Source organism: Stegodyphus dumicola, chromosome 8 (assembly GCF_044657685.1).
Source record: "Stegodyphus dumicola isolate Sdum_Otavi_A_Nest chromosome 8, ASM4465768v1".
Taxonomy (NCBI): Eukaryota; Metazoa; Arthropoda; class Arachnida; order Araneae; family Eresidae; genus Stegodyphus; species Stegodyphus dumicola.
The window spans coordinates 124599820-124617229 of NC_140775.1; the positions used below are offsets into that span (position 1 = coordinate 124599820).

The 17410-nt window shown below is 32.5% G+C and overlaps 1 protein-coding gene across 6 annotated transcripts in view; it reads right to left on the reverse strand.

Annotated features, from left to right (window-relative positions):
* Positions 1 to 6841: 6841 nt before the first annotated feature.
* The window catches only part of LOC118203727 (putative sodium-dependent multivitamin transporter), a 56766-nt gene continuing 46197 nt past the window's right edge, over positions 6842 to 17410 (reverse strand). For 5 of the 6 annotated variants that reach the window (XM_085822370.1, XM_085822371.1, XM_085822368.1 and 2 more), the window contains 3 exons: positions 14318 to 14418; positions 7630 to 7761; positions 6842 to 7394 (listed from right to left, as the gene is read on the reverse strand). In XM_085822370.1, the coding sequence (XP_085678496.1) occupies positions 7348 to 7394; positions 7630 to 7761; positions 14318 to 14418 (280 nt within the window). In that variant the 3' untranslated portion in view covers positions 6842 to 7347. Of the gene's footprint in view, positions 7395 to 7628; positions 7762 to 14317; positions 14419 to 17410 lie in introns of those variants that run through there. The other variant, XM_085822372.1, reaches the window with a different exon arrangement.

Here is a 17410-nt window from a genome sequence, read left to right on the forward strand (position 1 = left end):
CGTGAAAATGTGCAGTGCCCTAACTGGGATTTGAACTTCGGATCTTATGATTGCTATCCAGATGAGCTTTCCAGCTACACCACAAAGGCACGCACTAAACAGGAAGAAAATACCTTGCAATTTATCTTATTACAAGCATGCATTAATATTTAAATTTTTGTTATTATATTTATCTCTATTTCTATTTATTTCTCATGCTTAATTTTACACATATTTGTAATATAACAAATTAATCAGAAATGGAAATAAAGAATTTTTAATATGTATTGTTCAATGAATGGCAGGCTTTAACAGGCATGTTAGAGGACCGTGTACATTATTCAAAGCTTCTTTGCGCAATATGCAAAAAAGAAAAAGTATTGATTTTAGATTATGTCCAAAAGAATATTAATTCATAATAATACTTGAATATAATAAATATTTTTTTCAGTTTTTGAACTATATGTTATTAATTGTGCATTCCTTCAAAACAAATGCTCATCAGCGGCTGAGCGGTCTCGCTAAACACTGGTAGTTCGGTCCGGGCTGGAATCCAAGAGAGCAGGTGGGCTGCAAGGTTGCAAGGTCGTTTTGTGGTTTTCCCCATGTGTAGCGTGTATACGGGCAAGTTTCTCTTAGAAGATCCTCCCCGAAGACATCACTTCTCTTAGGCAGGTAGCCTTCGAGTGCTCTGCTTAACTAAATAAAGCAAACTAAAAAATTGAAACAAAGTTCTCGAATTTTCCAATTGTAACGCCTCTAATATTCTTATGGCAATGCTGAATAATTTCGCAAATGGTTTCAAAATAATTATACAAATATTAAACAGGAAAAATCTTTTATTACTTCAACTAATCGCAAACTAATAAAATACTTTAAAGAGTAATAATGGCATTTTTCTATTAACTGCAGTGCCCACCAGCGGCAGAGCGGTAAAGTCGCTGAACACTGATAGTTCGGTCCGAGGTTCGAATCCCGCGAACGGGCTGGCTGCATGGGCGCTTTCGTGGTTTTCACCATGTGTAACGTGTATACGAGCCAGCTTCCCTTAGAAAGTCCTCCACGAAGGCATCCCTCCTCTTAGGCAGATAGCCCTCGAGGCTTTACCATAACTACACATACACACACACTATTAACTGCAAACTGCAGTTTTATGAATTTTCTTTTGTTAGCTGTAATTAAAAACATTATATAGTTTTTGCCCTTTTGAAAACTACTGTCATATATTACTTTCTTGTTAGGTCATTGTCTTATTATATATATACATTTATGCTTGAATTTCGGTTTTTTATTAATTCACAAATAAATTAAAGACCTGAGCAAATGGAAAATATTGATTATAATCATTTTTAACTGCACACCTTTTGCCCAAGTTTTCATTAGCTGACTAATAACCGCAAATATAGTCTGCGCAAACAGTTCGCGTTGGCGTGTTTAATCATATTTTGTCAAAGGATTTCTGGCATTTGGAGAAAGAGACTTGCTTTAGAATACTGTATTGTGAAATTTGAAAAAACACATATCGTGGTTTTTAAGTACAAAGGTGTCGGAAATGGAACTATCACGCTACCAGATCAGTACCATTATTTACTTCCCATTCTGCTGTAAATACAACTACAGAATTTCACCAAATCATGTATACGGCTTTACCGAAAGTTCGAAATCAAGGACGATGACATTCGAGCAAAGCGCTCTGGCCGGCTTACCGATGTTGATGAGGCTTGCCTGAGAGAACTTGTGGAAGAAGATCAGTATGAAACCATTCGAGGGTTTTGTCTGACGCTGCTATCAAGAAAATTGTTTACCTGAATTCCGGCGCAAAAACGTAATGTTCCATCAAGAAAATGCAAGAGCACATGTGTCTGCATCCACCGGTTGGACTCTGTACGGACTCGAATAGAATTTTTTCCCACACCCACCATATAGCCCCGACATCGCTCCTTCGGACAGAAGTCTGAATGTAGAAACCGAAGGAAGAAACCACCTGCAGCTACATCTTGTTGGTACTATCTTCCTTCTGCACAGGGGCGTCCGAAATGAGGTTGATGTGTTTTTGGACACGCGGGCCACTAAGTTTCTGGGCTCTGAAAAACTACCAAAACTTGGCAGAGATTCATAGATTTGAGTGGTTTTTAACTGGCTGCACTAAAGGTACTGCTTTCATGTTATTTCCTAACTTTATTAAGAACGTTTTTTGGCGGAAAACTTCCGTAACAACCAGATAATACTTCTTTTACTTCGTACAAGAAGTAATAAAGAATCATGTGTGGACCAGGAACGAACTAGTGCATTTTACATTAATTCCTATGTTAAAAATTGTTTTTACTTAGGAATATTTCAGTTTACGAGAGGCCTTCAGAAACGAATAAAATCATGAATACAGGTTGCATTGTGTATCAAAGTTACGTTTTAGACAAAATATTAATGTCCAATTCAGAAAACAGATACTTTTTATTACAACATCGGACGTTAAGCAATGCCGTAAATCTTGTCATTACGGCCTGCTCTTTACGTAGGTCACGGTTCACCTACTACGTTTTGAAATTTGGATGTTCATAAAAATAAAATTATAATTTTCCTAGAAATTTCTTTCTAGAATTCTGTAGCTGATGGACGTAGCCCTTTATTCTTCCTCTTCAGTCCGAAGTTATCATACTCATTCATACCTTCATCAAACCTTAGTAAAATATTAACATAGACTCTTCCAAAAATGCTTTAATTTTTAGATAAATTATAGCATGGATACTACTCATCCGTAAGAATCATGAGTGCTTGATCAGCCTTAAATCGTCGGAACAAAACCTCACAGGAAAGCGATTGTGGTGGAGATTTTTCAAGTTTGTACCTCGCTGTTATTAGAGTAAAGCATCTTTTGACACGCAAGAAAGATTTTTTTCTCTTTAAGTTAAAAAAAGAAGGCGACAGGTAAAATGTTTGTTGTCTATATTTCGCAAGTGGCAGATACTTTTCAGAAGTTCTCCTACTCGGAGAAATTTCACTAATCGGAAATTAACTTATATCAATTAACTAGTTATTCTGATTTTGATCTCCCCAAAATGCAAATTAGCTTTGACTGTATTTAAGCTGAGGGTTTTGAATCTTTAGTTAAGAGACTTTCTGACAATCGTGTTTGCTGTTAGTATATTTTCGCCAGCTCTGCTTCAAATTAATATTCGAGTTGTGGCATACTCGCTAGCCGATGTTTTAAAGTTGCACGCCAGTAAAATACTTTGAGCCAAGTTATTTTTAGCTATTTTATGTGTAGTCATAGACTACGTTTCAGTGCTTGAATTTAATTGCCCGTTAATGTTTAATTGCCTGCTTAATTCAAATATCCACGAATAGAGGTTTTGATCGTAGCAAAAGTTCTGCCGTTATGTTCAATTTCGATAAAGATAATAAGGTTATTTTAAACTTCAGGAGTTCCGTTTGTTGCCTTTAGGCTAACTTAGGTCGAAAGTTGCTCAGTAGGTCAGTGTAGTACTTTATGAGTATTTAAGATGTAGCGATAGATCGCTATCTTCTCTAATAGGGTCTTTTCCATTTTACAGGAGTAAACCTACAACGCATATTCATAAACGATATTTAATTAAAATTTCATTCATGAGGAGGGATTATTCAATAGACGTGCATTAAATTTCTAACCACATCCCTGACTGGTTCTGCTTGATTATCTGCTCCAGTAAATTCATGACAGCAATACTCCATTGGTTACATAAACTTTTGAATATTCCGAAAGAGTAGTTCTATATACTGCTGTTTCAATTTTATATGAAGTAAATAAATGTAATAAATTTTAAACTTCTTGAAGATTTTTAAATTAATGGAATTGTTGTTCAAATGTAAAAAAGTGTAAATGTATATAATGTAGGTATTTTTTTAATATAAATCTGTACATGTGCATCTTCAGTGGCTGTGATGATTCTTAGAGAGCTTATTACTTCACAATTATCCAAAATTTAATTAAAATTAATTTTATTAATTTCAGTAGTGCCACTTTCAGAAAATTCAAATAATAATGAAAGTTTTTTTTTATCATAATCATTTAAATACTTATTTCATTCGTGATGCTAACATTGTATCAATAATTGCATGAAGAAAATTATTTCGAAAGTTGTCTTTTGAAATTCTTTTGACTGCTTATGTTTTCAGTGATACTACTCTTTTTCCGTCACTGAATGTCTTTCGCTGATTCAAAATATTATTCGTCATCACAAAGCTTTCCAGAATATATCTCCTTTAACTGCTTATTAAAAACCTTCATCAGAGGAGTAATTTTCTAGAAAGATCCACAATATTTTTATTGATGATAATGTTATTGCTAATATTTTAATTATGTTTCGAATATTTTGATAGCAAATTTTATATTAACGAATTGATTGCTCCATGGTACGATTTAGCATAAAAACTTTTATTTTATCCAAAATACTTCCTTCCATTCAAATATTGCAAATAACGGTTTATTTCAATAAATTTCATGTAACAAATCACAAATTTCTTTCATTCAATTTTGAAGAGATATTACGACTTCAATATGACTTTCCTGTTATTTGGTATAACTGCAATTTCAAGTTCTCAATATCAACAACTGTGCATTTGTGATTTTGTTACTTCAAAGTACTTACTTCCGTATGGTGTTTTATGAAACATATTCTTTTAGAAAACATAAATGTACTTCTCTCAGCCTATGGATGAATAACGATACTGCAATCCGGTTTGAAAAGTCGGTTTGAGAGAAAATGATTTTTTTTTTCATTTTAAATGTAAAACAAACTTACAAATGTAAAATTTAAAATTAGCTCATAAAAGAAAAGAAAAACTTTTATTGGCATGTATTTTAAATAAAACTCATAAAAAAGTCTTTTACGTTTATCAAAAATTAGTTTTTAGCTTCTTTTTTTAAGTACAAACTATGTTATAAATTTCTTATCTGAATTATAGTTAGTCCTAAATTGATCTTATAAGTGTTATAAGGTATTTCTCCCGCCTTCTTGACGAGCCTTCGTGATGCAGTGGTCTGCACGCTCAGCGCGTAATGGAGAGGTCCGCGGTTCGATTCCCGGCGAAAGCGTTGCTAATTTTTCATCTTTCCTGCTTCCAAAAAATACCTAATGTCTCTACAGTGTACACATTATTTATTAATTATTAAAGTCATAATATGATCCTAGGATGTCTCTGACTGAATTCCACATAATTTCAAACAAGAATCACAATTAACATGGTTTAAATATCCAATAGTTTCTTATACAGATGAACTTGAAGTAATTCTTCCTTGCTCCCTCGAATTCATAACTTTCTTATTATGTACGCATCCACAAACTGATTTTCACATGTCAGAGGAGTATTCGGGAAAATTTTTTTTGAGCTTTGGAATTCACCAAAATTTATTCATTTTAATTTATAAACTGAAATTTATACTTAGAAACCAAAACTTATAAATTGAACTTGAATTTAGAACTTTATGAGAAGTACTATGATAAATTAGCACAAGACTTTCTCCAGTGAAAGTTCAGAAGACGAAAAAAATTTAGAAATGCAGATAATATTTTTCAGGCGAAGAGATTCCAGATCAATTAAATGCAGAAAATATAAAAGTTTGCATGTTCAGAATTACATTTAGAAGTTCAAAAGTTTTATCCCCCTCTTTTAATGGTTTACTTTATGCTGCAAGGCTCGTCTTAGCACACGGGAACAGCATTAAAAGAAATTAATATTTATCTTAACTAATCACATGTGAAGAGCAAGACTGAGCTTAAAGCACATGTGAAATGCGTTTAGTTTGCATGTTAAATTACATTTTAAAGCTTCAAGGTATTGATATATTTTATCGATGTGTACACTACCAAGATACTACGGATATTTAATAAATTCCCAAGCACAACTTTATTACACTTGTGTCTGTACTTGAAACACTGAGAGAAATCATGCATAAATATAATACAATAAAAATGTTTTCGTCAACAAAAAAATAAATAAATTAGTTTCAATGAAATGCATGTGTCTTTTCTAAATATAATACAATAAAAATGTTTTCGTCAACAAAAAAATAAATAAATTAGTTTCAATGAAATGCATGTGTCTTTTCATAAAAATTATTAATGTGTCATATGATATTCAACAAAAATTAGTGTAATTTCCTATCATGAAATAACGTTTGTCAAAATTTTCCATATAGGAAATTTTGGTTTTAAATAGAGGGCAAATTGTAAAATCTGGAAAAGAACCAATGTGTTGCATAATGACAAAATACTGCTAGTCGTTTAGACGGACTGTCACTTGGACAGACAACATAAGTTAGGCAAACGTTTTTACCTAAAATTATTAGTTTAAAAATTGCTGTGCTAAATTAGAATTTGCTTATATACAATTATTTCATAAATAAAGTTTTTGTCAATAATAGGGGGCAGTGATGTGATATTTATTCACCATATCATCAACCTTTTCTTAAGGAAATATCAATTACTCAAATAAATGCAAAATTTTAAATTGTAAGGAAAACTTCATTACTTTATTTTAAATTTTATTATTCTTACTTTATCATCCGGTATCAAATCAAACATACAAATTAGATCAATATCTATTAGGAATCATTTAGAATTTGGTCAGCTATTAATTTCCAAATACCCAGGTATTCACTTTGCTATACTTTTTAAATTTTAAATGTTTACGAAACTTGTTTAATTTTAAATAATTTAGAAAGAACTTACTTAGAAATAATGTTAAGTAAAACCTGTGAGCTAGAAATATCACTTACATGAATTAAAAATATCAGCAGTCATCTGGATTTAATAGGCAGCGTTATGTTGTGTATATAAACAGTGACAGTAATGTAAGTATGGCAATAATGTAAGTACAGAGTGTATTTTATATCATCATCGACAAGGTTTTATTTTTCTAAATTTTACATTTAGTTTTTGTAATTAGCTTAGTAACTTGCCAATTTGAAGGAACATTCAGCAATGCCTTACTTCGTACAAGAAACAAATAACTAAATGTTCGTTTAATATATCTATAAATAATTTCATGTTAACATTAATAGGATAATAATTAATAAAATCTGAAAAGATTCTAATCACTTGATGCAAGTTCTATGCACACTTTCTCTTTGAGTTGCATTTTATTCCTATTTTATCAAAACATTATACTAGTATCCTTTTCATCTACACAGACACTTATGCGTAACGGTCTTCTTCCGTGAAAAAGATCAAAGAAGTGCGTTAAATGTTTCTTATAAAAATATGGCCGAAATATCTTGAATGAATATGCATATTCATTAAATACGCTGAAGGCAAATTGTTGCTGCAGCTATTAGAATGCCATAATTCACTTGATAAGTATGTTATCGATTATTTCCCCATTTCCAGGATCTCATTGTTGGATAGTCTGTGCCCTGTTCAACTGAGGGTTGCTGAATCCTGCAAATTAAAAATAATATTTACATGTATTAGTAATATGCGAAAGATCTGGTTTTCTGAAAATGAACAATATTTTCATACATTTCAGGCAGAAATAATGCTAAGAAAATTTAACCCAAATTTCAAGAACGTTAATATGAATGCTAAATTTTAAAATTTTACAAACAAAACAGATTAAACGGTAAACACAATTTAAAGTTTTCATTAAGTAATCAAAACTCTAAAAGTTGCTTACCTAGTTCTGAAAGTGGAATTGAAGGTTTAGATATAGAAGAAATCTTAATGAGATCTTTTTCTTTGTGAATATTTCTCTCTGAAAACCAACGTCTTACTGGGCTCAGATATTCCATGGGTACTTCTGGCTTATCTGAAAATTAAATGCAATTACAAAAATATAATAGCATGAAACTATGATATAAATCAATACATTATTGAAATGCATTCTGGTTTGTTATATTTTTAATAAGAATATATAGCTAATACGTTTTACTTTAAAGCATTTTTCCTTTCATTATTTCATTAGTACCTTAATTCTTAAAAAGCTGAATTTTTTATAAAGGTTCTATTTTCCATAATGCGAACTTTTACCGCAATTTGTTATGATGAATTTTATAACTGTTTTTAAATGTTTATAGGCAACGAGCATTTTTCTAAGTGTCATTAATATACACTTCTGTTTGCAATTTTTTTCCTAAACGACTATGAATGAAATTTTATTTTATAATACCTCAAAATAAATTTTTTAAATATAAAAGTGCAAATAAAGATTTAACCCTTTTCGATCAGAAATCTACTTTATACAGTACTACAGTTTAGTTTACAGAATTTTAATCAAATATATATGAGAAATGAAAATGAAAAAGAAAGGTGAAAAATATCGCAAAAAGGCTTAAAGGTCCATGCAGATTTGAAGATTTTTCCTTAGTATTCCATGCAGACGCAAGGTATTATAGTATATCATATAACAAACTGGTATTATAATATATCTATGACAATCTATAATACCAATTTGGAGAAGAGGTAATTGTGTTGTCAAGCTCCTAAGGAATCTGAAGTTCAAGAATCGCACTCGTCGTTAATTTGTGTGAATTTAATAACATACAACAGAAGGCACTCACTTTTACTCTTGAAATAAGCGAGATTGCCGAAAACTTTTACCGTTGCACAAACAATGTGTACTTTTAGATTTCTTGCACTAATCATGGTAGACCTTCTGCTGAAACATGAAGGAAATTTGCACCAAAACATAATAACAGATTCTGTTTAAATGAATTCTAATCCAAAAAACGCTTCCTTTCGTGTTTTAGTTTTGTAGGAATCTTATGATTTAGAATTTTGAAACACCTTTTTTTTGCGTTTTAGTTATCCCATTTCTGCAGAAAAGGCCATTTTATCTAAGTTAAGTGATAATCGGTGATTTCCTTTTTCACCTCACTAAATGCAGAGAAAAAAAAATTATATCTGCACTTACACAACCCTTCAAGTTTCACTTCTATGCATTTCATGATTTCTTTTACAAATTATTAAAATTGTTATTTCATTTTTAATAATAAAAATATAATATTTTCCTAGAAACTCCTTTCATAGCGTATAAAATTTTACAACGAACTAAATAAATAAAAAATCAAGCAAATGATTATCCCACTGAGCTGCTTCAACTAATGCGAGAAAGAATCAGTCTAATTCATTTTTTCTTAGACCCGTATAACTATCATATCACGTGAAAGTGTAGTTCTCAGACTTTAAATTATTGTGCATGATAGTTGAACTCTATTCGAAGTCAGATTAAAATCAGTAAATATGCAATTTAAATGGGCATGTTGGAAAACAAGTTATCTTCATGTTCTTTGAAAATTAAATTGTTAAAACCCATCGTGCGCGGAATTGTTAAAGAACATGAGACTGGTAGGCCAGATGTAAGTAAAAAAAGAGGCTGTCATTTAACTTTTCACAAAAGCAAAACTGTTGAAAATGGTTGAAGCTAAGTCGGGAGAACCATCTAAAACACTGCATAGAAATCAGACGTTTCACACATGGCAGTTGATGTGCCATAAAAAAGAAATTTATTAGAATTTCAGAAAATTTAGAAAATCTAAAATACACTGTGGCCATACAATGAATTTCCTTATGTGTGATCACTTACAAGCCGCCTGGTTTAACAAATAACAATGAAACTCGAGATATAAGGATTGCCAGGTATGCTCTCAGCGATATGATTAATGACTGAGTTGTAATGGTTATGATTACATGAAGTAGTTTTGAACATTTCTAATATCAACATCAACTGTTTCGCTTAGTAATGTGACTTGCACAGTGAGAAACTGAATGGTATTTGTAGCTCAAAATCTGCCGGCATAAAGATTATTGGTATGGGAATAAATGAGGGAAAGAAATGAGATATGCAGAGGTATGGACGCATATAAATTGTATCACGACAATGAAATTGTTCTTAAATTTCAGAAACTTGCAGGTATTAATTACTGAATTCATATCTCGGCCACCGATCGTGATACCTCATGTAGACGTTCATTAGATATAACGAGAAATTAGTACCAGCTTATGTATGTACAAATTATGAAAATTAATGTATGAATAAATGACACAGTGAATCAATTTTGAATGTATTCAGTATTTAAAAATATATTTTACCCAGTTTAATTTATTATAGACATTAAGTTAAATAAAAAAATTAATTATTCTTAAAATCAAAGCATAGCAGTGGTATGAGTGATATGCTAACCGTGATATGCTAACCGTATCAGTGATATGCTAACCGAAAAACGAGGTTTTGATGCGTTTCCAGAGAAAACCCTGCGTCAAAAGTGCAGATTCCCTCTTCATACGTATAAGGATGTTGAAATGTGAAAACTGTTTAATTTACGCATTCCAAACGCAATTTTTTCCTTCCGCCAATTTCTCCACAGTACTAGTGAATTACTAGTGCATTTTTAAAACCATATCGTAAGAAATGCTTTAAACTGCAGTCAGTGCATTATTCTGCACAAAATGCTTCAATATCAGGAAATTTTATTAATAAAATAAGTCTTTTAAATCAAACTTAACTCGCACGCTTTTATGAAATCCACTCTCCTCTGCCGAATCATATTCCAAATTCAATGAACTTGTTTATTAACAATTTTATCAGGAAAGTACACTCATGTCCATAAATTAAGGATAATTCAGACTCACGCGGAAATCGAACTCTAAAATAAATATATAACCTGTAAAATCATTACACACATCTTCAAGAATCATATGCAAATTTCAGGAAGTAACCAGATGACACCGATGGTACTTCACAATGACGAGAGTGTAAGAGAGTGATGTATAAGGAACACAGGCGAAGAAGTAAAATTGTTCGCAGGCGCCTTATAAGCATTTCAGTGTAATAACCGAATAGTTATGACACAAAGGACGCATTTGTATGATTTTTTACGTGGTAGAATTATCGGCCGACTGGAATGTGGGCGTACCCAACAGGAAGTATCAGAGGAACTTGGAATTGCCCAGAGTGTCATCTCCAGGCTTTGGCAACGATTCCAAAATAATGGTAATGTGAGTAGACGTTACAGCACAGGTCGCCCCAGAGTTACAACGCCGAATGAGGACCGGTATTTGGCAGTTACTGCCAAAAAGGAACAGGCGGAGCACAACCTCAGACCTGTCTCGTCAGCTCTCTTCAGCCACTGGTACGACAATTTCAAGACAGACAGTGTACAGACGCTTAGGGCAGGTTGGTCTATATGCTCGTAGACCTGTCAGATGCGTTCCACTTACTGCAACTCACTGTCGCCTGCGGTTAGCCTGGAGTAGAGAGCATGTATTGTGGACACCGCAACAGTGGGCTTGTGTGATGTTTTCCGACGAGTCCAGGTTTAGCTTGCAGTCTGATTCTCGTCGGACTTTCATATGGTGAGCTCCAGGTACCCGTTACCACCAAGAAAACATCATTGAACGACACCGTTTTGGTGGTGCAGGAGTGCTCGTTTGGGGTGGAATTATTCTGGGTTCCAGAACTGACTTGCATGTTCAAATTGGAACCATGACAAGCCAAATCTATCGGGACGTCATTCTGGAACAACATGTACGTTTTTTTCTGGCGCCATGGGCGCACAATTTGTGTTTATGGATGACAACGCCCGTCCTTAAAACATCGTAAGCGAATGACTTCAATCAGAGGATATCACCCGTATGCACTGGCCAGCATTCTGACCGGACTTGAATCCAGTACAGCACGTGTGGGACATGCTTGGCCGACGAGTTGCAGCCCGTCAACCTCCTCCTACATGTCTACCGGAACTTCGGAGAGCATTGCTTTTTGAGTGGTGTAATATCCCCCAAGATCAGATCGATAATTTGATACTCAGCATGCCTAGGCGTTGTACGGACTGTATTGCATCGTCTGGGAGACATACAATATATTAACAATCATACCAACCATGTAATATTGGTTTTTTGTAAAAAGGCTTTTTTGTAATTTGCTCCAGGGAGAAAAAATCGCTAATTTTTTTAATAATATAAAACATATAGCATCTTTTTTTGCTCCTTACCTTTTGTTTAATAAATAAGCTTTACAAATAAGTCAAATTTGTTTTGCTTCTAACTCTTCCTTTGCCTGATTTTGCATTATCCTTAATTTATGGACATGAGTGTACTTCTAAATGTCAAAGATCTCAATATATCTGATTTTCCATAACGTTAAGTTTTCAATACGCATCCTGATCATGAAAAATTAAAAACTTCAGAAAGAATTTACAGCATGTAGAGAATATATGTTGTTCTTTTCTCCCCAAACTCCCTTTTATTTTATTCATGTAAATTTAGTAAAGAAAATGACCGTACTTACATGATTTTTGTATTGTTTAGTAAACTGAAAAGTCAATAATTTGGCACATTACTGAAATGCGAAGTAGTGAGGGAGAAATTAACGTAAAAATAATACTCTTAATATACTTTAAAATATCTTAGAGAAAAAACAGACAATTAAAATCAGCATCCAGTCGTAAGCTTGAAAAATAGCACAAATAACAAAATAAATTCTTGTATAAAAGAAACATTTGTTGACAAATACAGGTCTTTTATAAGAAAGGGTCAGAGACAATTGGCATAACTCCATCTGAAAGGGTGTTATTAAAAAAGAAACTTTCATATTTATTAACTTTGTATAAGGTAACAGTAACGGATTTCTAAATAAAGTACCTTTGATGAAGATAAAAACTTGAAAAATATATTACTAGTAGAAAAGTACGATATTGTTCAGCTCACCATTGAGCAATTCGATCAGCGTTGAAGAGATTATATATTTTTACTTATTCATTTTGAAATAATTAACCTAAACACATCGGTTGGAACCTTAATAAATGCAAATCTTCTTTGTAGACATTATGAAATGGGATAAGTGCTTCTTATATTACATTTTAATTCAATAACTAATCTACCTTACAGTAGACAGTAGTTACTACCTTGCAGTAGGACGTACAAGCTCCGAAACGAAAAAAAAAAAAAAGTAGTATTGTAAAAGTAGGCGGTTTAACGTCGTGTAGCCACAAAATAGAAACAGTGAAGTTGATGGAACTGTGGAAATGGAAATTAAGATCATATTCAAATTTATTTGGAACGCGAACGTGATGTTTTCTTACCTGGTTTTCTTACGCCATATCATTAAGCTGGATAAGATATAGGCCAGATTGTAAGAAGCAAAACTTATATGCAGTGCAAGTTGTATCATTATAGCTCATCACAAAAATAGAAGTTTCTTAAAAAGTATAAATTATGCTGGTGGTCCTGTACTTGATGGCATTATCCAAATGCTTAAAGACAGACAATGGATGCCCAGTATTGTTATTCATTTTCGATACTTACTTGCTATTAACATTGTAAAAGAAAAGGAAACACTACGGAATTTTCACATAATTTTTCAGGAAAATGCTTGAATGCATAAAGAGAAATTCATATTTGATTCGTTATGAGAAGTGCTCTACTATTTATCATATTCCCTGGAGCTTAGGTACTGAGACTTTGATCTGATTTGATATTAATCTGATTAAAATAAATGATATATTTACTAGAATTCCATTCTGAACTATTGCAGAGATTCTTCAAGCAATAAACCACTGTACCGGAATAATCAGATAGAGGTTCTTCTGCAGATATACTATAATTTCCGCCTCCCTGGAGACAGTCTACACATCATCGATAACTACATCGAAGAACAATAAATGCTTCACACAAATTTCTCTTTTGCATTACTTGTAAATAAATAGCTGCAAATATTAAAATTTTATCCTCCGTACATAGAATTTTCCTCATCAAACACTTAATATTGTGAATCTTGTGACAGACGCATACACAAATTAATTAATTTTTAAAATGCGAATGGATTGAAAAAGGAATGTAATTAATTAAAGAAAAAACTTCTTTTTTGTCAAATTTCACCTTCAGTCTCGACTTTTAAAATACCACCTGTTTTTACCATTTTGTTTCTGATGAGCATCAATAGCCCTTTTTCGCAGTTAATATACTGCAGAGTAACATGCATCACGATGAGCTGACACGGTTGTCATAAGCTTAGACTATTTACAAATAGCCTCTTGCCGTAAAAACAAAAATTGCTTTCTCTTTTTCTCACAAAACGAGGATCGCATTCCTTGCCCAATATAGGGCGTATTTATCGGCAAAACTTGTAAATTAATAGTTAATTATTTAACGCAAAAAAATGTATTTGCGTTTGCTTTCCCATCCATCCATATATCCATACATACACATGCACACACACATACGTATATATATATATATATCAGATTTTATTTTTATAAACTATTTTGTAATCTATCTTTGTTTCTTTCCAACGTGAACAAAAATTTACAAAAAGTGAGAACAAGAATTTGCAAATAAGTAAAAAAAAAATGTAATGAATTTCTTACTTCTAAAGCAGAGTACAATGATGCTACTAATGTAGCCGATTACTAAACAAATAACCATCGCAAGAGGAGTTATCCACATATAAGACACATAAAAGGCATCCCTAAAAATATGAGATATAATTAATTTAAAAAATATACTCAATTTTCCACTTCTTCATATCATTTAATAGAAAAGCTCTGCAAATATTAAACAAAGGGGCATTGCACTTGGCTGCAGAATACACATAAGCTTCAATAGTAGTACTTAACGGGTTTTCCCCCTCTTAACATGAACTATTTTAGAAGATTATTAATAGTTTTTGAAAATCTAATTCTAAGGATATAGAAGTATTGCATCGTTTGTTTTACCTTCAAAAGAAAGATAAATTGAAAACTTTAGTCAAATATGATTTTTAGCATGTTACTTTTACATGTGACTGACCAAATAAATAGTCTAGTATTATTTTACTAATATTCTACTTGAATATGAAAAGCTGTTAAAGTTTCTAGCAACATTCTTAATTCACAGAAATTCATGATACATGAAGCTAAAAGAGTAATGTATTTTCAGATCACTTAAAAGTGTAAATACAGTAATACCCCGCTTAACGCTGTTTCGTTTAACGCTGTTTCGGTTTAGCGCTCTTTTATTTCAACCCGGGGATTCCACGAAATCGCTCGCAGCATACGGGGATTCCCCGAAATATTATGCAGCGATAGGTTTCAAATACATATCCGAAAGAGTGTACTTGTATTTCTTGTTTGGTGCGCTATTGTACAGACATATTTTGAAGGGGTAAATGTGGAAGATGTCGAAGAAATAATTCAAGAAGCAGCGGCTAGTCTTTCTAATGATGAGCTCAAGGAATTAACTGAACAAGAAGAAAACAAAAATTTTGAGAGCAGTGATTCAGAAGAAGAGCAAAAAGAACTTTCGATGGCGTTTGTAAAAAGGAGTTTGTCTACCATAACTGAAATAATGGATCATTTCATTGAAAATGATCCGAATTTTGACAGGAGCTCAAAAGTAAGGCGTGGTGTTAGAGATGCTCTATCCGTTTATGAAGAACTTTTAAGAGAACAACGCAAAAGAAAAAGGCAAACAACATTAGATGCTTTTGTCACAAAAAGGCAGAACACTGAAAACGCGGAAGGCTAACTAAATATGACTGACTTAGAATTTTACTTGTTTTTTCTAAGAATATTCGTTTTGTTATTTATATTTTGTTTTTATTTTTGCAAGAAATAATAATGTGGTGTTAATTTGGGCTTTAAGAAATAAATGTTTGGTTTTACTTTTATTAAAAAAAACATACTTTTTAAATTTAATACCTAACCAATTTCCTAGCCATCTTTCCCTAACCCCAATATTTACATGTAAAGATAGCCTCGTTTAGCGCTGTTTCGCATTACGCTTTACTTTGATGGAACGTATCCCCCGCGTTAAGCGGGGTCTTACAGTATATAGAAATCAACCCTCTTGCCCAGACTTTTCCTAAAGATTTTTTTTTCCTCTAGTATCTTTTTTACTTCATAAGTCTGTCCTCTGCAACTATTTTTTTTTAGACTGATGTCCTGGCTATTACTGTTGCATTTTTCTGTAGTAATATATTAAATTCAATCTTTCATTGATCAAAATTAGCATAATAATACAATATTTCCTAAAAGTAAGCTAAAACACAGTATATCTTCATTGCATTAGCATTCTATACGCTTGATTTTTAGGTTTTTTTCCCGATAAATCTGAATAATTTTTACAATAGTTTATAGATATTTCATTACTGCTGCAGTAGTGTCATTTTGCGCAAAAAGAAGCTCATTCTTGAATACATAAATAAATTTTAAACATTTGTAGAGAAATAAATACTTCGATTTATGCTGATATAGAACAAATGTTTGGGAGGTTATCAATTCAACAAACTACTCAGATTTTATTTTGTTTAAAACTTCCCATTCCTAGATTTTTCGGATGTGATCGCTATAAAAATAGGCAAATGAAAGAAAAGCTCAGACACTTGCGCTAACAGTTAGAAATCAACTGAAAATTTTGAGATTTTATTGTGTGACAGCGATGTGCATTCAGTTAGTATTAGGCTGCTGCACTGATCGATACACAGTTTAGCGCTGCTGGCTGCCATATCAATGGGTCCGGATTCAAATGCCGGAGCAGGCTTAGACGTTTGTAAGCGTATAGTGCCTTTGTATTTATAATTTAAAGCGAGCCGAAAGTCCCCTCGAGTAACTTGCTCGTAGGGGAAGAACGGAGGAGAGCCCTTGGACCTGTCCTTCCAGAGGACTCTTCTTCAAATCTAAAACTATATTAAACAAAGGGGCATTGTTATTTGAAACGTACCCATCGCAATCCTAAACTTCTCTCGACGATCAAATTCGTGGAATTTGGTTGATGCTGTTATCAAACAAGTACGATACATCAAAACAACAGCATTAGCGTGCAATATTATATGGGTAGATCAGGTAGAAGCTGTCTTACATTCTTGCAAGGTGCATGGGAATACATAGTTATTCATAATTCCCTGAAACAGTTCTAAGCAACTATCTCTGAAACAGTTCTAATAAATAAACTTCCCTGAACAGTTCAACTCCTTGAAACAGTTTTAACAAATAAACTATGCAACGGATACTAAATTTTATTGCACTGAAATAGGAACATTCCCAAATGCACAAGTTATTGATGCGCTATATACTTATGCAATAAAATGTTTTGTCCTACATGCAAACCAATATATCACATTCGATCTGAACCGTAGTCTCAGTTAAGCGTTGCAATAACACTTGAGATTGGCAAAGAGTAGAGGTACAAAAACTGTATTCTTGACATACCTAACTAAAAAAAGTGATATTGAGAATGAATTTGAAAACTGAGGGGAACACTTCATTAACGTATTATGACTTTATCTTATCCATCATAGAGAAGACAAATTTTGTTTGAGATGCTCTAAAAATATTATCTTTTATTATCAATTATTTTATATTTCTGGAAAATTTTTATCTAGATACTTTTTAACTCCGTTTTATGAGATCATTATTATATCTGATATATATCTGATATTTGAAAAGTCGCGAACAAGCTCAAAAATTAAAATTAGTAAAGAA